The sequence below is a fragment of the Carcharhinus amblyrhynchos genome, chromosome 23 (assembly GCF_965287045.1).
Source record: "Carcharhinus amblyrhynchos chromosome 23, sCarAmb.v2.hapA, whole genome shotgun sequence".
NCBI lineage: Eukaryota > Metazoa > Chordata > Chondrichthyes > Carcharhiniformes > Carcharhinidae > Carcharhinus > Carcharhinus amblyrhynchos.
The window spans coordinates 45,088,912-45,113,836 of record NC_137346.1 but is presented as its reverse complement, the minus strand read 5'-3'; the positions used below and the strand labels follow the sequence as shown (position 1 = coordinate 45,113,836).

The following is a 24,925-nucleotide window of genomic DNA, read 5'->3' as shown; positions in this document are numbered from 1 at the left end:
GTCTCTCTCTCTCCATCTCCCCTTCTCTCTCTCTCTGTCTCTGTCTCTCCCCTCTCTTCATCTCTCTCTCTCTCTGCGTGAGAGAGTGGCTGTGTGACAGTGTGTGAGAGAGTGTCTGTGTGTGTGTGACAGTGTGTGAGAGAGTGTCTGTGTGACAGTGTGTGAGAGAGTGTCTGTGTGTGTGTGTGTGAGAGAGTGTCTGTGTGACAGTGTGTGAGAGAGTGTCTGTGTGTGTGTGCGTGTGTGTGAGAGAGTGTCTGTGTGTGTGTGACAGTGTGTGAGAGAGTGTCTGTGTGTGTGTGTGTGTGTGTGTGTGTGTGTGTGTGTCAGGGTTGGTGTAAAACTCAATGTTCTGAGCTGTAAAATCCTGTAAAACAGTAGGAGAGGGAAAAGAGGGAAAATAATTATTACCTGTTGAATGTATTGTCTCTTGGAGAAACAGCAGAATAGAATATCTGTGTGAACCAAGAAACAGTCAGTGTGATATATTCGAACAGGAGAGGGGGAGGATTGAGGATGGATTTTACAGTGTTAGCCGTGTTCACTGTAAACTCTCTCTGGCATCACTGTCACTGAAGCACACGAGAACACAATCTGTTTTTGGGTTCAGATGTATTTGAGTCAATCGTTTACACAGATAGAAGCTGATTAACAGAAATTCTATCTTAGTCCAATGAGGGTGCAGAATTTTTAATTTACTGATGAACAAGTCTGGATTCTGATCAGAGTTCTGTAACTTTCATAGAGTGCAGAAGGAGGCCATTCAGTCCATTGAATCTGCATCAACTCAGCATTTTACCATGTTTTATCCCCGTATCTGCACATATTTACCCCACTAATCTCCCTAACCTACACACCTTGGTGATACTAAGGGGGCAATTAAGCACAGCCAATCCACCCAACCCGCACATCTTTGGACTGTGGGACGAAACCAGAGCACGAAGGAAACCCAAGCAGAGATGGGGAGGACATGCAGACTCTTCACAGTCAATCACCCAAGGCTGGAATCGAAGCCGGGTCTCTGGCGCTATGAGGCAGCAATGCTAACTGTGCCACCAAAACAAAGAAAAAGCAAGTTACAATGTCTTTCTCCCTGAAAGTTGCAACTCTGAAGTGAGAGGGTTTACTGTAGAATCCAGAGGCTTCTCGGATGTACAGATTCTCGAATAGCTGCACATCACCTTGGGCTCATCCTGTGCAGGAGCCCACTGCCCACCCCACTCCCACAGTGACGAAAGGCCACCCACTCTCCAAACTTTAGCTCTGTTCTCTCTCACCCACAGCTGCTGAGATTTAGCAGAACTTTTTCAGTTTTTGTTTCAGGTTTTCAGCACCCGCGGTGATTTTGCTTTTACCCCTCACCCCGAGGTCGTGGCGTGGGGATTCTGAGCCTCCGGCGCAGACTGCAGTGTGTTGGAACGGAGAGCAGACACGGGGTGAGCAGCAAGTAATCATCAGAAGAGACAGCCTAAAGAACAGCAAGGCATTTCCTTCCAATTAGAGTGGAGGAAGTGGCGGGGGAATAATTGCTGATCTGCAATTTCACAATGACTCAGGAGATAACAAGGATCAAAGAGGATTTAAGGAGAAGAATTAACTTACAATTTCTATTTACCGGAGATCCAGGCACAGGAGACGTGACAGATCTGATGGGAGATATACGGCTAGGGTTTGGGGCTGGGACCAGGGTGTGGAAAGGCACAGCATTCGGAACAACTTGTGCAAGAGTCCATTTTACATTTAAAATAACCAGAATGAGAGAACAGCAAGATTGTTTTGCTTTCAAATGTTGAATCAGTAATATTTTGAAAAGGAAGATTTTTCAGGTGCAGATATCATCACCCTCTGGGTGGCAGTGAAATGTAAATAATCATTGACACTACAGTCTCCCAAACGTTGGGCATCTCAGATGTATCTGTAACCACAGATGTAACTCTTCCGTTGTCTGCATTCAGTTATTGCAAAATCTTAGTTACAGAAATTCCAGAATTCCCTTTCCAACTGATGTGAATCGAAGACTGCAAAGGGTGTTATGGTCATTACAGGACAGGGCATGTTCATGTTGTCATTACAGGGCAGGGTATGTTCATGTTATGGTCATTACAGGACAGGGCATGTTCATGTTGTCATTACAGGACAGGGCATGTTCATGTTGTCATTACAGGGCAGGGTATGTTCATGTTATGGTCATTACAGGACAGGGCATGTTCATGTTGTGGTCATTACAGGACAGGGCATGTTCATGTCATTACAGGGCAGGGTATGTTCATGTTATGGTCATTACAGGACAGGGCATGTTCATGTTGTGGTCATTACAGGACAGGGCATGTTCATGGACTATTACTTACGGGGCGAAAAACTGCAGCAGGCGACGGTGCAGAGGGACCTCGGGGTCCTTGTGCATGAGTCGCAAAAACCCAGCTTGCAGGTGCAGCAGGTGGTCAGGAAGGCGAATGGGATGCTGGCCTTCATAGCGAGGGGGATTGAATATAAAAGTAGGGAGGTCTTGCTGCAGCTGTATAGGGCATTGGTGAGGCCGCAGCTGGAGTACTGTGTGCAGTTTTGGGCGCCGCACCTGCGCAAAGATATTTTGGCCTTGGAGGGAGTGCAGAGGAGGTTTACTAGACTGATACCGGAGTTGAGGGCGTTGAGCTATGAGGAGAGGCTGAATAAACTAGGCTTGTACTCGTTAGAGTTTAGAAGAATGAGGGGAGATCTCATTGAGACGTATAAGATGATGAATGGGATGGATAGGATAGAGGTGGAGAGACTCTTCCCGCTCAAAAAAGACAGTAGGACTAGGGGGCACAGCCTCAAGATAAAGGGGGGGCGGTTTAGAACGGAGTTGAGGAGGAACTTCTTCGCTCAAAGGGTGGTGAATCTCTGGAATTCTCTGCCCGTTGAAGTGGTGGAGGCTGCCTCGCTAAATATTTTTAAGACGCGGGTTGATGGGTTTTTGATAGGAGAGGGGATTAAGAGTTATGGGGAGAGGGCGGGAAAGTGGAACTGAGCAGCGACAGATCAGCCATGATCTTATTGAATGGCGAGGCAGGCTCGAAGGGCTGGATGGCCTACTCCTGCTCCTATTTCTTATGTTCTTATGTTGTCATTACAGGACAGGGGATGTTCATGTTGTGGTCATTACAGGACAGGGTATGTTCATGTATTGGTCATTACAGGACAGAGCATGTTCATGTTGTGGTAATTACAGGATATGGTATGATAGTGCTGTGCTATGATAGTGATAGAGTATGGCAGTGTTGGGGTCATTAAAGGACAGGTATGATAGTGTTATTACAGACAGGGTTTGGTGGTTTTGTGGTTATTACAGGATAGGGGACGATGGTGTTGTGGTCATTAATGGGGACAGTGTGTGATAGTCTGTGGTCATTAATGGGGACAGTGTGTGATAGTCTGTGGTTATTAATGGGGACAGTGTGTGATAGTCTGTGGATATTAATGGGGACAGTGTGTGATACTCTTGTGGTTATTAATGGGGACAGTGTGTGATAGTCTGTGGTTATTAATGGGGACAGTGTGTGATAGTCTGTGGTTATTAATGGGGACAGTGTGTGATAGTCTGTGGTTATTAATGGGGACAGTGTGTGATAGTCTGTGGTTGTTAATGGGGACAGTGTGTGATACTCTTGTGGTTATTAATGGGGACAGTGTGTGATACTCTTGTGGTTATTAATGGGGACAGTGTGTGATAGTCTGTGGTTATTAATGGGGACAGTGTGTGATAGTCTTGTGGCTATTAATGGGGACAGTGTATGATAGTCTGTGGTTATTAATGGGGACAGTGTGTGATAGTGTGTGGTTATTAATGGGGACAGTGTGTGATAGTCTGTGGTTATTAATGGGGACAGTGTGTGATAGTCTGTGGTTATTAATGGGGACAGTGTGTGATAGTCTGTGGTTATTAATGGGGACAGTGTGTGATAGTCTGTGGTTATTAATGGGGACAGTGTGTGATAGTCTTGTGGTTATTAATGGGGACAGTGTGTGATAGTCTGTGGTTATTAATGGGGACAGTGTGTGATAGTCTGTGGTTATTAATGGGGACAGTGTGTGATAGTCTGTGTTTATTAATGGGGACAGTGTGTGATAGTCTGTGGTTATTAATGGGGACAGTGTGTGACAGTCTGTGGTTATTAATGGGGACAGTGTGTGACAGTCTGTGGTTATTAATGGGGACAGTGTGTGATAGTCTGTGGTTATTAATGGGGACAGTGTGTGACAGTCTGTGGTTATTAATGGGGACAGTGTGTGATAGTCTGTGTTTATTAATGGAATAAGGAGTGACTTACCTGACAAAGGAGCAGCTCTCCGAAAGCTAGTGGCTTTTACTACCAAATAAACCTGTTGGTCTTTATTCTGGTGTTGTGAGACGTTTTACTGTGTTTACCCCAGACCAACGCTGGCATCTCCACATCATTATTAATGGGGATAGTATGTGGTACTCTTAATATGTGTGTGATACTCCCATGGTTAATAATGGACAGTGTGTGATACTCTTGTGGTTATTAATAGGGACAGTGTGTGATACTCTTGTAGCTCGTAAGGGGGCAATGTGATTCTATTCTGGTTATTAAGGGACAGTGTGTTATAGACTGTGGTTATTAATGGGGACAGTGTGTGATAGTCTGTGGTTATTAATGGGGACAGTGTGTGATAGTCTGTGGTTATTAAGGGGACAGTGTGTGATAGTCTGTGGTCATTAATGGGTCATTAATGACGAAGAGGCAGTCCCCTCGAAAGCTTGTGAGTATATTATCAAATAAATAGGTTGGACTAAAACCTGGTGTTGTCAGACTATTTACTGTGTTTACGCCAGTCCAACGCCGGCATACCCACATCGTCATTAATGGGGAAAGTGTGTGATAGCCTGTGGTCATTAATGGGGACAGTGTGTGATAGTCTGTGGTTATTAATGGGGACAGTGTGTGATAGTCTGTGGTTATTAAGGGGACAGTGTGTGATAGTCTGTGGTTATTAATGGGGACAGTGTGTGATAGTCTGTGGTTATTAATGGGGACAGTGTGTGATAGTCTGTGGTTATTAATGGGGACAGTGTGTGATAGTCTGTGGTTATTAATGGGGACAGTGTGTTATAGTCTGTGGTTATTAATGGGGACAGTGTGTGATAGTCTGTGGTTATTAATGGGGACAGTGTGTGATAGTCTGTGGTTATTAATGGGGACAGAGTGTGATAGTCTGTGGTTATTAAAGGGGACAGTGTGTGATAGTCTGTGGTTATTAATGGGGACAGTGTGTGATAGTCTGTGGTCGTTAATGGGGACAGTGTGTGATACTCTTGTGGTTATTAATGGGGACAGTGTGTGATAGTCTGTGGTTATTAATGGGGACAGTGTGTGATAGTCTGTGGTTATTAATGGGGACAGTGTGTGATAGTCTGTGGTTATTAATGGGGACAGTGTGTGATAGTCTGTGGTTATTAATGGGGACAGTGTGTGATAGTGTGTGGTTATTAATGGGGACAGTGTGTGATACTCTTGTGGTTATTAATGGGGACAGTGTGTGATAGTCTGTGGTTATTAATGGGGACAGTGTGTGATAGTCTGTGGTTATTAATGGGGACAGTGTGTTATAGTCTGTGGTTATTAATGGGGACAGTGTGTGATACTCTTGTGGTTATTAATGGGGACAGTGTGTGATAGTCTGTGGTTATTAATGGGGACAGTGTGTGATAGTCTGTGGTTATTAATGGGGACAGTGTGTGATAGTCTGTGGTTATTAATGGGGACAGTGTGTGATAGTCTGTGGTTATTAATGGGGACAGTGTGTGATACTCTTGTGGTTATTAATGGGGACAGTGTGTGATAGTCTGTGGTTATTAATGGGGACAGTGTGTGATAGTCTGTGGTTATTAATGGGGACAGTGTGTGATAGTCTGTGGTTATTAATGGGGACTGTGTGAGATAGTCTGTGGTTATTAATGGGGACAGTGTGAGATAGTCTGTGGTTATTAATGGGGACAGTGTGTGATAGTCTTGTGTTTATTAATGGAATAAGGAGTGACTTACCTGACAAAGGAGCAGCTCTCCGAAAGCTAGTGGCTTTTACTACCAAATAAACCTGTTGGACTTTATTCTGGTGTTGTGAGACGTTTTACTGTGTTTACCCTAGACCAACGCTGGCGTCTCCACATCATTATTAATGGGGATAGTATGTGGTACTCTTAATATGTGTGTGATACTCCCATGGTTAATAATGGACAGTGTGTGATACTCTTGTGGTTATTAATAGGGACAGTGTGTGATACTCTTGTAGCTCGTAAGGGGGCAATGTGATTCTATTCTGATTATTAAGGGACAGTGTGTTATAGTCTGTGGTTATTAATGGGGACAGTGTGTGATAGTCTGTGGTTATTAATGGGGACAGTGTGTTGTAGTCTGTGGTTATTAATGGGGACAGTGTGTGATAGTCTGTGGTTATTAATGGAGACAGTGTGTGATAGTCTGTGGTTATTAATGGGGACAGTGTGTGATTGTCTGTGGTTATTACTGGGGACAGTGTGTGATAGTCTGTGGTTATTAATGGGGACAGTGTGTGATAGTCTGTGGTTATTAATGGGGACAGTGTGTGATAGTCTGTGGTTATTAATGGGGACAGTGTGTGATTGTCTGTGGTTATTACTGGGGACAGTGTGTGATAGTCTGTGGTTATTAAAGGGGACAGTGTGTGATTGTCTGTGGTTATTACTGGGGACAGTGTGTGATAGTCTGTGGTTATTAATGGGGACAGTGTGTGATAGTCTGTGGTTATTAATGGGGACAGTGTGTGATAGTCTGTGGTTATTAATGGGGACAGTGTGTTATAGTCTGTGGTTATTACTGGGGACAGTGTGTGATTCTCCTGTGGTTATTAATGGGGACAGTGTGTGATAGTCTGTGGTTATTAATGGGGACAGTGTGTGATAGTCTGTGGTTGTTAATGGGGACAGTGTGTGATAATCTGTGGTTATTAATGGGGACAGTGTGTGATAGTCTGTGGTTATTAATGGGGACAGTGTGTGATAGTCTGTGGTTATTAATGGGGACAGTTTGTTATAGACTGTGGTTGTTAATGGGGACAGTGTGTTATAGACTGTGGTTATTAAGGGGACAGTGTGTGATAGTCTGTGGTTATTAATGGGGACAGTGTGTGATAGTCTGTGGTTATTAATAGGGACAGTGTGTGATACTCTTGTAGCTCGTAAGGGGGCAATGTGATTCTATTCTGATTATTAAGGGACAGTGTGTTATAGACTGTGGTTATTAATGGGGACCATGACATGGAATTGCCGGCGTTGGACTGGGGTAAACACAGTAAGAAGTCTCACAACACCAGGTTAAAGTCCAACAGGTTTATATGATAGTAAACTCACAAGCTTTTGGAAACGTTGTTCCTTCGTCAGGTGAGTGGAAAGTTCACGAAGGAACAGTGTTTCTGAAAGCTTGTGAGATTACTCTCAAATAAACCCGTTGGACTTTAACCTGGTGTTGTGAGACTTCTTATTGTGTTATTAATGGGGATAGTGTGTAATACTTTCACGGTTATTGTTAGGGACAGAGTGATATTCTTAGGATTATTAATAGGGACAGTGCACTACTCTCAGGGTTATTAATGGGGACAGTGCGCTACTCTCAGGGTTATTAATGGGGACAGTGCGCTACTGTCAGGGTTATTAATGGGGACAGTGCGCTACTGTCAGGGTTATTAATGGGGACAGTGCGCTACTGTCAGGGTTATTAATGGGGACAGTGTGTGATATTCTCGGAGCTCGTAAGGGGGCAATGTGATTCTATTGTGATTATTAAGGGGCAGTGTGTTATAGTCTCAGGGTTATTATGGGAACAGCATGTGATGCTGTTATGGTTAATAATAGGGAAAATGTGTGATATTCTTTTGGTTATTAAGGGGACAGTGTGTGATATTCTCATGGTTATTAATGAAAACAGTGTGTGATACGCTTTAGGTTATTAAACACCAAGATTGGGGGAACGGCAAATTGTGTGGAGGGTGTGGAGAGTCTACAGAAGGATCTAGATAGGCTGGGCGAATGGGCCAGGAAATGGCAAATGGAATTTAATGTTGGCAAGTATGAGGTGGTCCACTTTGGGAGGAATAATGGTAGGAAGGATTATTACTTATGTGGCGAAAAACTGCAGCAGGCGACGGTGCAGAGGGACCTCGGGGTCCTTGTGCATGAGTCGCAAAAACCCAGCTTGCAGGTGCAGCAGGTGGTCAGGAAGGCGAATGGGATGCTGGCCTTCATAGCGAGGGGGATTGAATATAAAAGTAGGGAGGTCTTGCTGCAGCTGTATAGGGCATTGGTGAGGCCGCAGCTGGAGTACTGTGTGCAGTTTTGGGCGCCGTACTTACGCAAGGATATTTTGGCCTTGGAGGGAGTGCAGAGGAGGTTTACTAGGCTGATGCCGGAGTTGAGGGGGTTGAGCTATGAGGAGAGGCTGAATAAATTGGGCTTGTACTCGTTAGAGTTTAGAAGAATGAGGGGAGATCTCATTGAGGCGTATAAGATGATGAATGGGATGGATAGGATAGAGGTGGAGAGACTCTTCCCGCTCAGAAAGGATAGTAGGACTAGGGGGCACAGCCTCAAGATAAAGGGGGGGCGGTTTAGAACGGAGTTGAGGAGGAACTTCTTCACTCAAAGGGTGGTGAATCTCTGGAATTCTCTGCCCGTTGAAGTGGTGGAGGCTACCTCGCTAAATATTTTTAAGACGCGGGTTGATGGGTTTTTGATAAGAGAGGGGATTAAGGGTTATGGGGAGAGGGCGGGAATGTGGAACTGAGCCACGACAGATCAGCCATGATCTTATTGAATGGCAGGGCAGGCTCGAAGGGCCAGATGGCCTACTCCTGCTCCTATTTTATGTTCTTATGTGTGGTGCCCTTATAGTTATTAATGGGGACAGTGTGTGATACTCTTGTGGTTATTAATGGGGACAGTGTGTGATAGTCTGTGGTTATTAATGGGGACAGTGTGTGATAGTCTGTGGTTGTTAATGGGGACAGTGTGTGATAGTCTGTGGTTGTTAATGGGGACAGTGTGTGATAGTCTGTGGTTGTTAATGGGGACAGTGTGTGATAGTCTGTGGTTATTAATGGGGCCAGTGTGTGATAGTCTGTGGTTATTAATGGGGACAGTGTGTGATAGTCTGTGGTTATTAGTGGGGACAGTGTGTGATAATCTGTGGTTATTAATGGGCATGATGTGGGTATGCCGGCGTTGGACTGGCGTAAACACAGTAAAAAGTCTGACAACACCAGGTTTTAGTCCAACCTATTTATTTGATAATATACTCACAAGCTTTCGAGGGGACTGCCTCTTCATCAGGTGAATGGAGAGTTCTGGCCTCAGACAGAGCATATAAAGCACAGACAGTTTAGAGATGACTGATTAAAATGCGAATCCTTACACCTAACCTGCTGTTCAAGACCTGAAGTGGCTGATAATGTGAGTGGAAGGAGCACTGATCACAGTTTAAAGAGATGTGTATTGTCTCCAGACAGTACAGTAAGTGAGGTTTTGCAAACCCAGGCAAGTCATGGGGGTTACAGATAGTGCGACATGAACCCAAGATCCCTGTTGAGACCGTCCTCATGTGTGCGGAACTTGGCTATCAGTCTCTGTTCAGCGACTCTGCGCTGTCGTGTGTCGTGAAGGCCGCCTTGGAGAATGCTTACCCGAAGGTCAGAGGCTGAATGCCCGTGACCACTGAAGTGTTCGCCAACAGGAAGGGAACAGTCTTCCTGGTGACTGTCGAGCGATGTTCATTCATCCGTTGTCGTAGCGTCTGCATGGTCTCCCCAATGTACCATGCTTCGGGACATCCTTTCTTGCAACGTATCAGGTAGACAATGTTGGCCGAGTTGCAAGAGTATTTACCATGTACCTGGTGGATGGTATTCTCACGTGTGATGATGGTATCCGTGTCGATGATCCGGCATGTCTTGCAGAGGTTGCTGTGGCAGGGTTGTGTGGTATTGTGGTCACTGTTCTCCTGAAGGCTGGGTAGTTTGCTGCGAACAATGGTCTGTTTGAGGTTGTGTGGTTGTCTGAAAGCAAGAAGTGGGGGTGTGGGGATAGCCCTGGCGAGATGTTCGTCTTCATCAATGATATGTTGAAGACTCCAGAGAAGATGTCGTAGCTTCTCCGCTCCGGGGAAGTACTGGACGATGAAGGGTACTCTGTCCACTGTGTCCTGTGTTTGCCTTCTGAGGAGATCGGTGCACACCGATTAATGGGGACAGTGTGTGATAATCTGTGGTTATTAATGGGGACAGTGTGTGATAGTCTGTGGTTATTAATGGGGACAGTGTGTGATAGTCTGTGGTTATTAATGGGGACAGTGTGTGATAGTCTGTGGTTGTTAATGGGGACAGTGTGTGATAGTCTGTGGTTATTAATGGGGCCAGTGTGTGATAGTCTGTGGTTATTAATGGGGACAGTGTGTGATACTCTTGTGGTTATTAATGGGGACAGTGTGTGATAGTCTGTGGTTATTAATGGGGACAGTGTGTGATAGTCTGTGGCTATTAATGGGGACAGTGTGTGATAGTCTGTGGTTATTAATGGGGACAGTGTGTGATAGCCTCAAGGTTATGACTGGGGACAGTGTGTGATTCTCCTGTGGTTATTAATGGGGACAGTGTGTGATACTCTCAAGGTTATGACTGGGGACAGTGTGTGATTCTCCTGTGGTTATTAATGGGGACAGTGTGTGATACTCTCAAGGTTATGACTGGGGACAGTGTGTGATTCTCCTGTGGTTATTAATGGGGACAGTGATTCAGAGAACATGACCTTTGAATCCCATTAGGGCAGTTTGAGAACAGAAGTTCTGTGTGAAAAGCTTTGAACAGTAAACATGTCAATGAACCTGTTGGAGAAATCCTGCTGGCTTCATTCATATCCTTTGGTAAAGGAAGCCTCACCCAGTCACGGTTATATGTGACTCCTGCCCAACACCAGCATATTTTCCCGGTGTGGTTTCAGACTCCGCAAACACGGCTGGAGAGTGACAGCAGCCTAGTAACTGGCTCATCATCACAGCGAGAAGCCAGAGGAGTGTATTTTAAATTGTGATCTGCTGGAATTCTACAGTAGGAAAACGGAATGCAGTTTATTCAGGCACGATAAACCAGCGTGTAGCAGAAGCTGCTGCTTATGTTTCATAGATAAAGGATCACTTTCAAAAACATGTTCGAATTTTCAGTGACTGACTGAAAGGATCACGTTTCTCATCTTAAGATTTTTACTGTAACAAACTAAAAGCAACATCTCCCAAATGTTGAGGCAACGTATGCTCTGAACTGTGCCTAAGAAGTTTCCCATCTAGATTTTAAAACAACTGACAATCTCTCGCTGCTGTTATACTTTACGCTGTCCCTTAAATGGACACCGATTTCTCCCAGAACCAGCCCAAAGTTTATCTTCTCCCACTGGCCTGCTTCCTCTCACTTTCTCAGCCGTGTAAGTTGTAGTCCCAGCACTGACTTTCCCTGTGGTTCCTTCCCTCTATTCCAAGATAGGTGAATCTTTAACTCCTCAGAAACCGGCTCTCTCCTATCTGAGCATGACGTGGCACAGTAGCATGTTGGTAAGCACTGCAGCCTCACAGTGCCAGGGATCTGGATTCAATTCCAGTTTTGGGTGCCTGTGTGGAGTTTGCACATTGTCCCCATGTTGCGTGCGTTCCCCCCTGATGTGCCTGTTTCCTCCCACAGTCCAGAGATCCACTGGTGGATTGGCCGTGCAAAATTGTCTCTTAGTGTCCAAAGATGTATAGGTTAGGTGGATTGGCCATGCTAAATTGTCTCTTAGTGTCCAAAGATGTATAGGTTAGGTGGATTGGCCATGCTAAATTGTCTCTTAGTGTCCAAAGATGTATAGGTTAGGTGGATTGGCCATGCTAAATTGTCTCTTAGTGTCCAAAGATGTATAGGTTAGGTGGATTGGCCATGCTAAATTAGTCCCTAAATTGTCCCTTAGTGCCCATAGATGTATAGGTTAGGTGGATTGGCCATGCTAAATTGTCTCTTAGTCTCCCACGATGCCTAGGTTAGGGGATAGGATGATGGGTGGTCCTGAGTGAGATGCTCTGTCGGAGGGTTGGTGCAGACTTGATCGGCTGATCACTTCTTCTGCCCTGTAGGAATTCCAGGACTTGTTAACTCCCATCTGCGTTCTGCACTGTGAGCAGTAGAGAAACTTTTCTGTTTCAGGTACGGAGCTTTCTGCTCTTGTTCCTTGTCTGTTAGCTGTGGAATAACTTGAGTCAGTGACTTTGGGGCTTTCTTAGAAAACCCACAACCTGAAACTATCGTGACTTTTCCCCCCTCAAACTCATTCCCATGGCAACATGAATCACAGGGACATTGCATTAAGGTAGAAATGCTAATTAATTACCCTCTAGACCCCCTTCCATGTCCACTGTATCTAGGAATTAAACTGACAGTTTAAAGTATAACCATTTAGAAAGCCTGACCCTCCTAATATCTCCCTGTGAAATTTAGGGACTAATAGTCTACCCAGAGTTAGCACAATTGATCTTGTCTGCAGTTGTGAAGATCTTTTATCTTTTCAGTGTAAATCATCCCAGGACCCTCCTTTAACCTTTAACAACCAAGCGACTGAGGCTCGTGTCCACCAGGATTGAGACCAGATCACATAACCCCCTGAATTCCTCTATTTTATCTCAATAATAAGCTTATAAACTTCACCTTTGTAACAGTTAGTTGAATTGTTGGTATCCTTTGGAGTTATTTGTCAGTTTCTGTGAATGGTTGGAGACAGTGCCTGTAACAGAGTGGGTGAGGATGGAAAGTGAGGTGACAGCAAACTTTATGATCTCTTGGATTGATATCCAGTCAACCCGCACACAGGCACAGTGGTTAGCACTGCTGCCTCACTGTGCCAGAGACCCGGGTTCCATTCCGGCCACAGGTCACTGTCTGTGTGGAGTTTGCACACTCTCCCCGTTTCCTCCGGGTGCTCCAGTTTCCTCCCACAGTCCAAAGGTGTGCGGGTTAGCTGAATTGGCCATGCTAAATTGACCCGAGTGTCAGGGGAAATATGCAGGGTTATGGGGATAGGGCCTGGGTGGGACAGTGGGCAGTGCAGACTCAATGGGCTGAATGGCCTCTTTCTGCACTGGAGGGATTCCAAACCTACACGAGTGGAGAAAGGGGGCAGAGGGTAGCTTGGGAACATGGAGCCGGTTTTTGCAGTGAATGGAATCCACAGACTGAGTTCTTCAACCTGCAAGAAACATTTCACAGCCTGAGTGAGATACTGGTTAGACGGGGGTTTTACGAGGTGACCACACACAACTTCACAAAGCCAGCGACACCATTGTAAAGAATTGTCTTCATTTTGACCCGAAGCCGATGGAAGAAATCAAAGAGTCGAGGCCTCGCGGGAGTCATAATCTCCCATTTTTAATCCAAGTGTCGGGATATTTCAGGTTTGCTTCTGGTTTGATGCGTGTGTGTTACTTTAAGTTTGGGTCTGATCGGTCTGTTTTCTGTTAAACAGCTGTTTCAGGTGTTCTGGTCTGAATACTTGAGAGCAACTTTGACCCTCAGTGTATTTCTCTGTCTCTAGAGAGTCACCGTGCCAAGAAATTTTGAGACAGCCCGATTATCACATCAATCCGCTCTGATTGTAAAAGCACTCTGCTCCTGTTCCGCTCGCTGTTGCTCAGAGGACAGGGAATCCAGGCAGCAGAGATAGGCACATCACTTACCTGCAGAATCAAACTGCTCTCTTCGACATTCCAATATCAAATTAATCCTCTCCTCTTGATCCAGACTGGTTCTGCCACAGCAGGACTGAAGAGAGATTGAGTCCTGTTTATGTTCGCTGGAGTTTAGAGGAATTAGTTTTGATTGGTTTGGGTTGATTTTGTTGGAGTAGAGAAACAGAGGGACAACCTGATCAAGGACCCAAAGATTATCAGGGGCAAGGACTGAGATTCTATGACGAAAGCTGTAAAACTCTAACAGGATTAGACACCAGTAGATGCAAAGAGAACGTTCCTGATAGTGGGTGAGTCCAGAACCCGGGGGTCAAGTGAAACACTGGATGTAGATCTTCTTACTGTGTTTACCCCAGTCCAACGCCAGCATCTCCACATCATTTATTACCCAGGGCAGTTCAGAATCAACCACACTGCTGTAGATCTGGAGTCACATGTAGGCCAGACCAGGTAAGGACGGCAGATTTCCTTCCCTAAAGTACATCAGTGAAACCAGATGGGTTTCTCCAACAATCGACAATGGTTTCATTGGTCATCAGTAGATTTTTAATTCCGGATATTTTTATTGGATTCAAATTCCACCATCCCACCATTTGGTGGGATTTGAACCCAGGTCCCCAGAACATTCGCTGGGTTTCTGAGATTAATAGTCCAGCAATAATACCACTAGGCCATCACCCCTCCCACCTCCCCCCTCTACACATGGTGATCCCGGGAAGAGGAATACTGAAAGGAGAGAGTGAAACACTGGATGGAGATCCTCAGTGAAGTACCTGAGGGAAAACCTTGTGTGAGAGAAGATTTCCCAGTGTGTTCTTTGAGAGTGGTGGTTGGAAGCCCCCGTGTGGAAATCAGAGGCCCAGTGAGACCTGTTGGCTCTCGGTGTGACAAGCATCTAAGGGATTTGATGAGAAATCCTAGGAAGTTGTTTTGAGTGACAGAGTGGTTGGTTTCAGAGTGTGGTGTGTCTGACCACATTTCACCTATTGGTTTACATGACTGAGCATTCAGTACAAGATATATTCTGTAATCTGTGTTATCATTACAAATCTATATATATATGTATACATGCCCGCACACACACACACTCACTCTGTCAGATGGAGAGAGTACAAGGAAAATGCTACAAATCTCAGAAAGACCTGTCCTTAGCAGGATGACACTCCAGCCTGTATCCCCCCCTCCCCTTTCTTCAGATGTGTGTGGCATCTGGTTTGTACTTGGTTGTCTAATTCATGATACTAAGAAGTCTCACAACACCAGGTTAAAGTCCAACAGGTTTATTTGGTAGCAAACGCTACTAGCTTTCGGAGTGCTGCCCCTTCATCAGGTAAGTGGAAGTTCTGTTCACAAACAGGGCATATGAAGACACAAACTCAATTTACAAAATAATGGTTGGAATGTGAGTCTTTACAGGTAATCAAATCTTAAAGGTACGGACAATGTGAGTGGAGAAAGGGTTAAGCACAGGTTAAAGAGATGTGTATTGTCTCCAGACAGGACAGTTAGTGAGATTTTGCAAACCCAGGCAAATCGTGAGGGTTACAGATAGTGCGACAAGAACCCAAGATCCCGGTTGAGGCCATCCTCGTGTGCGGAACTTGGCTATCGGTCTCTGCTCAGCAACTCTGCGCTGTCATGTGTCGTGAAGTCCATTAGAATTAAGAATCTATTGATGGCCACATCATAGTCCGTTATAACCAGGAAGCTTGGGATGAGATGGTTGCTACTTCCCTTTGTCTTCCCGCTAATCAGTTTTAGAATGTCTGGCAGCGCGGGAAAGTTTTTCTGGAGAGACTTACCACAGCCATTCCTATCAGTGGCTAATGGACTATTCATCCTCTTGTGTTCAATTTAAAACCATACAGCTCAGGTCCTTATATTACTCCAAGTTTTATCTTTACCCTTGTAAAAGCAGCAAAAGTTTTAAAACTTGAAACCTTTATGCGATGCTTCCAGCAAGTCACTCAAAATTCAAAATATGTTTTTAAATGTTATTGGTTTCTACGAGAATCCGTAAACAAGATCAAGCAATATGTAAGGTTGATTTGCTATCATCCACTCCACATACTTTACAAAGTCAGAGTCTCAGTGTGTCTGCTTTGATATAAATGGGCAAGTGTCGATGTGTAAAATTTAACAAGTCTCTGTTTTACTTCCAGAATGTATGAACTGCAACAAATTTGCTGAACTACAGGAGAGATTAAATACTCTGGAGAATAAGGTAAAAAGACTTGAGTTTTATTTCAGAAATTTTTTTTATATGTTCCCCAGCCTATGTAACAGAGCAGCCAATCCAGGTAGAGTGCGCAGTGGTGTCCCCTGTGAAACATGTAGTGAATGTTCAGGAGCACTTTCAGCGTCAGTTCAATCACTCTAATACAGAACCAAGTTTCAAGCAAAGCCACGTTTCTGATACAGCAAAGCTGAAGGCCATCAAATGGACACACTCGGAAAAAAATGGACATTTGAGTGGGAAAAAGGATAACTGCCATTGATGAGCTGGCAGAAGGTGGAATGATGGGGGGCTTGGGGCGGGGGGCAGTGGGTACTGGGATAGGAAGGAAGTTAGTGGCCTTCCTATCCCAGTTCCTATCCCACTTCCTATCCCTATTCCGGAGGGAACCGAGTGTAGGGTGTCGAAATTTGCTGATGACACCAAGATTGGGGGAAAGGCAAATTGTGCGGAGGGTGTGGAGAGTCTGCAGAAGGATCTAGATAGGCTGGGCGAATGGGCCAGGAAATGGCAAATGGAATTTAATGTTGGCAAGTGTGAGGTGGTCCACTTTGGTAGGAAGAATGGTAGGAAGGACTATTACTTACGTGGCGAAAAACTGCAGCAGGCGACGGTGCAGAGGGACCTCGGGGTCCTTGTGCATGAGTCGCAAAAACCCAGCCTGCAGGTGCAGCAGGTGGTCAGGAAGGCGAATGGGATGCTGGCCTTCATAGCGAGGGGGATTGAATATAAAAGTAGGGAGGTCTTGCTGCAGCTGTATAGGGCATTGGTGAGGCCGCAGCTGGAGTACTGTGTGCAGTTTTGGGCGCCGCACCTGCGCAAGGATATTTTGGCCTTGGAGGGAGTGCAGAGGAGGTTTACTAGGCTGATACTGGAGTTGAGGGCGTTGAGCTATGAGGAGAGGCTGAATAAACTAGGCTTGTACTCGTTAGAGTTTAGAAGAATGAGGGGAGATCTCATTGAGACGTATAAGATGATGAATGGGATGGATAGGATAGAGGTGGAGAGACTCTTCCCGCTCAAAAAAGACAGTAGGACTAGGGGGCACAGCCTCAAGATAAAGGGGAGGCGGTTTAGAACGGAGTTGAGGAGGAACTTCTTCACTCAACGGGTGGTGAATCTCTGGAATTCTCTGCCCGTTGAGGTGGTGGAGGCTGCCTCGCTAAATATTTTTAAGAAGCGGGTTGATGGGTTCTTGATAAAAGAGGGGATTAAGGGTTATGGGGAGAGGGCGGGAAAGTGGAACTGAGCCACGACAGATCAGCCATGATCTTATTGAATGGCGGGGCAGGCTCGAAGGGCTGGATGGCCTACTCCTGCTCCTATTTCTTATGTTCTTATGTTCTTATGTTCTTCCCACAAACAGATAGGGCAGTGAGAGAGAAAGGGGGGGAGTAGTTGAGGCTAAGCAAAGCTGTGGAGTCCAACCCTGGGATGATGAATGGAGAGCAGGGAGGAATAATTGGTCAGAGAGGTATCTGTTTATGGGAAGTGGGTGCTCTGGCTGGACCAGCATTTATTGTCCATTCCTAATGGCATTTAAGAGTCAGTCATTGCTTTGACTCTGGAGTCACATGTAGGCCAGACCAGGTAAGGACAGTAGATTTCCTTCCCTAAAGGACATTAGTGAACCAGATGGGTTTTTATGACAATTGACAATGGCTTCACGGTCATCATTAAAATTTTAATTCCAGGTTTTTTTATTGAATTCAAATTTCACCGCCTGGTAGGATTTGACCCTGAGTCCCCATGGCATTACCCTGTGTCCCTGGATTATTAGTCCAGTGACATTGCTATTGCCTCCTCGATTAGTTAGGGAGGGTAGGTCATGACGGGAAATGAAAGGAGAGATTGAAGTTTGGAAATGAATCAGAAGAAAGACACTATAGTAATACAGGTTACACAAGGTGGCACAGTGGTTAGCACCGCCACCTCCCAGAGTCGGAGATCTAGGTTCGGCTCTGGCCTTGGGTGACTGTGTGGAGTTTGTGCTCCGGTCACCTCCCACAGTCCAGAGGTTGCAGGTTAGATGGATTGGCCACGCTAAATTGCCCCTTAGTGTCCCAAGATATACAAGTTAGGTGAATTGGCCGCGCTAAATTGCCCCTTACCTTTGGCACCAGCCTGCCCTGAGGGACCTTATCAAATGCTTTACTAAAATCCATGTCAACGAGATCCATGGCCCTTCCCTCGTCAATCGTTTTTGTCACCTCATCAAAAAACTCATCCAAATTTGTGAGGCATGACCTCCCTCATACAAAACCATGTTGTCTATCGCTAATGAGATAATTCAGTTCTAACTGTGTTAGATCCTATCTCTAAGAATCTTCTCCAACAATATCCCTACCAAGGATGTCAAGCTCACTGGCCTATAATTCTTGTATAATTCAACACAATGTCCCAACTCCTGTATTCAATGTTCTGATCGATGAAACCAAGCATGCCGAATGCCTTCTTCACCACTCTGTCCACTTGTGACTCCACTTTCAAGGAGCTATGAACATTTACCCCTAGATCTCTTTGTTCTGTAACTCTCCCCAGCGCCCTACCATTAACTGAGTAAGTCCTGCCCTGGTTCGATCTACCAAAATGCATCACCGCCCATTTATCTAAATTAAGCTCCATCTGCCATTCATCAGCCCACTGGCCCAATTGATCAAGACCCCGTTGCAATTCTAGATAACCTTCTTCACAGTCCTTGAATCGAACCCAAGCCCTTGGAGCTGTGAGCCGGCAGTGCTAATCGCTGTGCCGCCCTTTAATACTAATACTGTGTCTGTTTATATAGAGCAAGCTCCCACATCATTGAAGTTTATTTATCAGTGTCACAAGTAGGCTAACATTGACACTGAATGAAAATCCCCAAGTCGCCACGCTCCGGTGCCTGTTCGGGTACACTGAGGGAGAACTTAGCATAACCACCATGTCTTTCAGACTGTGGGAGGAAATCGGAACACCCGGAGGAAACCCACGCAGACACAGGGAGGATGTGCAAACTCCACACTGACAGTCACCCAAGGCCAGAATTGAACCCAACTCCCTGGTGCTGTGAGGCAGCAGTGCTAACCACTGTGTCACCGTGCCCCCGGGAATCGAACCCAGGTCCCTGGCACTGTGAGACAGCAGTGCTAACCCACTGTGTCACCATGCCCCCAGGAATCGAACCCGGGTCCCTGGCGCTGTGAGGCAGCAGTGCTAACCCACTGTGTCACCGTGCCCCTGGGAAACGAACCCGGGTCCCTGGTGCTGTGAGGCAGCAGTGCTAACCCACTGTGCCACCGTGCCCCTGGGAAACGAACCCGGGTCCCTGGTGCTGTGAGGCAGCAGTGCTAACCCACTGTGCCACCGTGCGCCCCCCGGGAATCGAACCCGGGTCCCTGGTGCTGTGAGGCAGCAGTGCTAACCCACTGTGCCACCGTGCCCCCCCCCGGGAATCGAACCCGGGTCCCTGGCGCTGTGAGGCAGCAGTGCTAACCACTGTATCACCGTGCCCCCCGGGAATCGAACCCAGGTCCCTGGCGCTGTGAGGCAGCAGTGCTAACCCACTGTGCCACCGTGCCCCCCCCGGGAATCGAACCTGTGTCCCTGGCGCTGTGAGGCAGCAGTGCTAACCACTGTATCACCGTGCCCCCCGGGAATCGAACCCAGGTCCCTGGCGCTGTGAGGCAGCAGTGCTAACCCACTGTGCCACCGTGCCCCCCCCCCCCCCGGGAATCGAACCCGGGTCCCTGGCGCTGTGAGGCAGCAGTGCTAACCACTGTGTGACCGTGCCCCCCGGGAATTGAACCCGGGTCCCTGGTGCTGTGAGGCAGCAGTGCTAACCCACTGTGTCACCGTGCCGCTCCATGTCAGCACTCTCAACTTAAATTCAACCAATAAGGATGAAAAGAGAAAGACTTGAACTGGTTTAGCCTTTTGACAACCTAAGGCATGAAGTACAATGAAGTTTAATCACTGTTGTAATGTAGACAGCCAAAATATGCACAGCAAGCTCCCACACACAATCATAGAACCCTACAGTGCAGAAAGAGGCCCTTCGGCCCATCAAGTCTACACTGACCACAATCCCACCCAGGCCCTACCCCCATATCCCTACATATTATACCCACTAATCCCTCTAACCTACACATCCCTGGACACTAAGGGGCAATTTCTTAGCACGGCCAATCAACCTAACCCGCACATCTTTGGACTGTGGGAGGAAACCGGAGCACCCGGAGGAAACCCACACAGACACGGGGAGAATGTGCAAACTCCACACAGACAGTGACCCGAGCTGGGAATCGAACCCAGGACCCTGGAGCTGTGAAGCAGCAGTGCTAACCCACTGTGCCACCATGCCGCCCACAATATGACAATGATCAGTGAATCCGTTTTTCTGATGTTTATTGAAAATCATAATTGGCCAGGACACCGAGGAGAACTCCCCCTGCTCTTCCTTGAATACATCAGGATCTTCTATATCTACCTGTGAGAGCAGACAGGATATTAGTGTTCGCACTGACAGTGTAGCAATCCCTCAGTACTGTACAGATGTGTCAGCGTTGACTATAGACCCAGGTCACTGGTGTGGGTAATGTGGGAGATAAGGATGTGAACCAAGGCTGAGATGAAAAGATATCCAATATCGGGTGAATCCTGGGGAATATTGTGATGGGAAATAGCCCGTGATATTTTAGGTTGCTGAATGCTCGCCTACAACAGCTCATTACAGTGAAGGAACAATCAAAGTCACCTTTGTTCCCAGCAGAAGGTTATTGCTGAGAAGGAATGAGGACGTAGACGCCAAATACCAACCTCAGCAATGTTTCCATTCCAGGTGTTTGAGCTGCATGTCCCAGATGTTACTGGAGTGCCACCTATGGGTAACGAGACATCGGAAAGTGATACCCTGCCAAAGCCTCGAGAGAACCACATGATCATAATGAGAGGACCACCAGGTCCCAGAGGTCAGTGCCACATCCACCACTCAACAATCTTCAATCTGATTGGAGGATTGGGGTTGGAGGGGGGGCAGTGGGGGGGGGGGGGGATAGGTTGAAGAAAGGAGCCAACAGGGGCATGATGGATTAATTATTTCCTGTGCGGTATGATTCTGTGGGAGTAAAGTGGATCGCGCAGCACCCATTTTTAGCACAATGCAGTCAACACACACTGAATAAAATAACATAAGAACGTAAGAAATAGGAGCAGGAGTAGGCCATCTAGCCCTTCGAGCCTGCCCCACCATTCAATAAGATCATGGCTGATCTGAAGTGGATCAGTTCCACTTTCCCGCTTTCTCCCCTTAATTCCCCTGTCTATCAGAAACCTATCTACCCGTGACTTAAATATATTTAGTGAGGTAGCCCCCACCACTTCAACGGGCAGAGAATTCCAGAGATTCACCACCCTTTGAGTGAAGAAGTTCCTCCTCAACTCCGTTCTAAACTGCCCCCCTTATCTTGAGGCTGTGCCCTCTAGTCCTGCTGTCCTTTCTAAGCGGGAAGAATCTCTCTACCTCACAAACTGATCTAGTGTGAATAGGATTATAGAAATCTACAGTGCAGAAAGAGGCCCTTTGACCCATCGAGTCTGCACCGAACACAATCCCACCCAGGCCCTACCCCCATATCCCTACATATTATACCCACTAATCCCTCTAACCTACTCATCCCTGGACACTAAGGAGCAATTTCTTAGCACGGCCAATCAACCTAACCTGCACATCTTTGGACTGTGGGAGGAAACCGGAGCACCCGGAGGAGACCCACGCAGACACGAGGAGAATGTGCAAACTCCGCACAGACTGTGACCCGAGCCGGGAATCGAACCCAGGACCCTGTGAAGCCGCAGTGCTAACCCACCGTGCTACCGTGCCGCCCCTGATAATCTGAGTGAAAGGGGAAGGGGAGCGGGAATTTAATATTCCTGGCTGGCAGGATTCAAATATAACGAAGGCAAGGAAAGAGTGAGGCTGGACATGGATGAAAGGCACTGTGACGACATTACAGAGGGAGTGAAGATCAAAGACAGGGGGAAATCTGACCAGAATTTGACAATGTTCCAGTGAGAAAAGTGGAGAGAATCACGCCGATAGCTCCAGTAGGATTTCTAACCAGATCTTGAGCCTCATTGATGGAAGTTTTTATGGTCAGAAGAATCACTCAGCAACATGGCAGCCTCCCTCTGATTCCCCCCCAGCTCCAGTTGAACATTCCAGCCAGTAGGGAGTTACATATAACCGGCTGCTCAGTCTGGTTCTCCAGTGATTGCAGGGGAAGGTGGCCAGGAAGCCTGCACTGGGATTCTCAGAGAGATCCCTCGCCACACTACTGGATAGAGTGCAGCAGAAGTGGGATGCACTCTACACCCCTGCTCCAGGGTAAGGTCCCCCTCCCCACCAAGGTCACCACCATCACCCCCCCCGCCCCAGCCCCGGTGAGTGCCAGCTCCCTGCAGAGGAGGACGGGCAGCAGTGCCACAAGAAGATGACGGATCTTCGCTCAGCCGGGGTAAATGAGCCTCATCGGTCTTTTCCTGGAACCCCCTCACACCCCCCTCCCGCCTCCATCTTCGTCTCTCACCCAACCGCTTCAGCCTTTCCAACACCTCCCTCCCCCCTCCACCCCCCATCACCATGTCCCCACCCCCACCCCCATCACCATGTCCCCGCCCCCCACCCCCATCACCATGTCCCCGCCCCCCATCACCATGTCCCCGCCCCCCATCACCATGTCCCCGCCCCCATCCCCATCACCATATCCCCGCTCCCCCTCCCCCACAGCCCCCCACTTCCCCCCTGCCCCCCCTCCCCCAACTTCCCCCCTCCCCCCACTTCCCCCCTCCCCCCACTTCCCTCATCCCCCCACTTCCTCCCCGCCCCCAACTTCCCCCCATCCCCCCACTTCCCCCCTCCCCCCAACTTCCCCACTTCCCCCTCCCCCCATCCCCTCCACTTCCCCCTCCCCCCATCCCCTCCACTTCCCCCTCCCCCCATCTCCTCCACTTCCCCCTCCCCCCATCCCCCCCCCACTTTCCCCCCTCCTCCACTTCCCTCCCCCACCCCCCATTTCCCTCCCCCACCCCCCACTTCCCTCCCCTACCCCCCACTTCTCCCCTCCCCCCCACTTCACCCCAACTTCCCCCCACCCCCCCCCACTTCTCCCCACCGCCCCCATTTCCCCCCCACCCCACCCCCCCCTTCCCCGGGGACTGGCGGTCGTGCTCCTCACGCTCCAGCTTGCACTCAAGCCCCACGCCCACCACCACGCCTTATCACCATCTTAAATATCAACACTGCTGCCTACCCTCTCCCTCTCTGTGTCAGCTGAGGACAAATTCAGCCACAACAAGACTGAGTAAGCAAACCCAGCCGGAGTAATACCCGTGCTCAGTAATACCCGTGCTCAGTAATACCCGTGCTCAGTAATACCCGTGCTCAGTAATACCCGTGCTCAGTAATACCCGTGCTCAGAACCCTCACGCCGTCCGAGGAGAGATGCCTCGAGCTGTCCGGCGAGGAGGAAGAGTGTGCTTCTGCTGAGAGTGAAACTGGGGGCAGCGGACAAATGTGAGAATCCTCAAGACACGCTGTCATCCCTCAAGTCTCAAGCGAGTAGTTAATGTTCCCTCCGTATCTCCTGTGATGCACTGATGCCATCTCCCTGCTCCGCAGACCGACCAGCCGAACAGATCGAACCACCCAGCTTCACTGTTGAAGAAGTGTCACAGCTGTCACCCACACCCAGTAAGGAACTCACAAAAGTTCCTTAGGCAGCACCTTTCAAACCCATAACCCCTACCATCTAGAAGGACAAGGGGCAGCAGATACCTGGAAACACCATCGCCTGGAGGTTCCCCTCCAACTCACTCACCATCCTGACTGGGAAATAAACCGCTGTTCCTGCAGTGTCGCTGGGTCAAAATCCTGGAACTCCCTCAAAGAACAAAAACTGCCCGGGAAACAGGCCCTTCGGCCCAACGAGCCTGCGCCGTCATTTTAACATTACCATTTCCCCCCCTCCACCCATGACCCTTATCTATTGTTTATGGCATTCCTGTCAGCACTGGGGGTGTACCTACACCAGCAGTCCCAGACACCTTACTGACACTCACATTTTTCACACAACACACAAAGTTCCAGGAAACACATTCTAATTTAATTTTATAAATGAACACATTACGAAATGCATTCTGAAGCATGAGTAAGTCGTGATGTGATGTGGAGATGCTGGCGTTGGACTGGGGTGAGGACAGAAAGACCGTTACAGAAACACCGTTTCCGAAAGCTTGTGGGTTTACTATCAAATAAACTGGTTGGACTTTAACCTGGTGTTGTCAGACTTGTTACTAAGTCGTGATATCCAGTAGTTTGCTGACACATGAAGGCAATAAACAGTGTGAGTAGGGCCATCCCGCACACAATCAGCGTGGAACTGATCCACTTCAGATCAGCCATGATCTTATTGAATGGCGGGGCAGGCTCGAGGGGCTAGATGGCCTATTCCTGCTCCTATTTCTTATGTTCTCATGTAGAGCTACTCAAATCTACATGAGTTTATCACAAGCCCTAATCTTGAGCCTGACTTTGGGGCTGATCCCCTGCTGTATGTATTTATAACTGTTTTTCGGTAGTAGGGTTTCAGTTTGGTTTGTGCTGGGACAGAGTGTATTGGCTGGTCATGTTATCGAATCCACACCACTCACTCCTGAGAATACTCCCAGGCCCAGTGAGATAGCAGAGAATATTGAGCCTGCCAGACAAGCCACTATTCTTCCAGTGAGATATCCTCTTTGCAGATACGAACAGAACCAATAGTGTCAATTAGCACGATCGGATCAGTTCCCAATCAGTCTGTACCCGTTTTATTTAACTCTCCCATCTCTTTATAAGCAGGACCGCCCGGGCAAAGAGGAG

The 24,925-nt window shown here is 47.5% G+C and overlaps 1 protein-coding gene across 1 annotated transcript in view; it reads left to right on the top strand.

Moving 5' to 3' along the window:
- LOC145357365 (uncharacterized) overlaps nt 1-24,925 on the top strand; it is a 99,730-nt gene that overhangs the window by 45,171 nt on the left and 29,634 nt on the right. The window contains exons 4-5 of the mRNA XM_080210666.1: nt 15,953-16,014; nt 20,846-20,975. Coding sequence (XP_080066792.1) covers nt 15,953-16,014; nt 20,846-20,975 — 192 coding nt within the window. The remainder of the gene's footprint in view (nt 1-15,952; nt 16,015-20,845; nt 20,976-24,925) is intronic.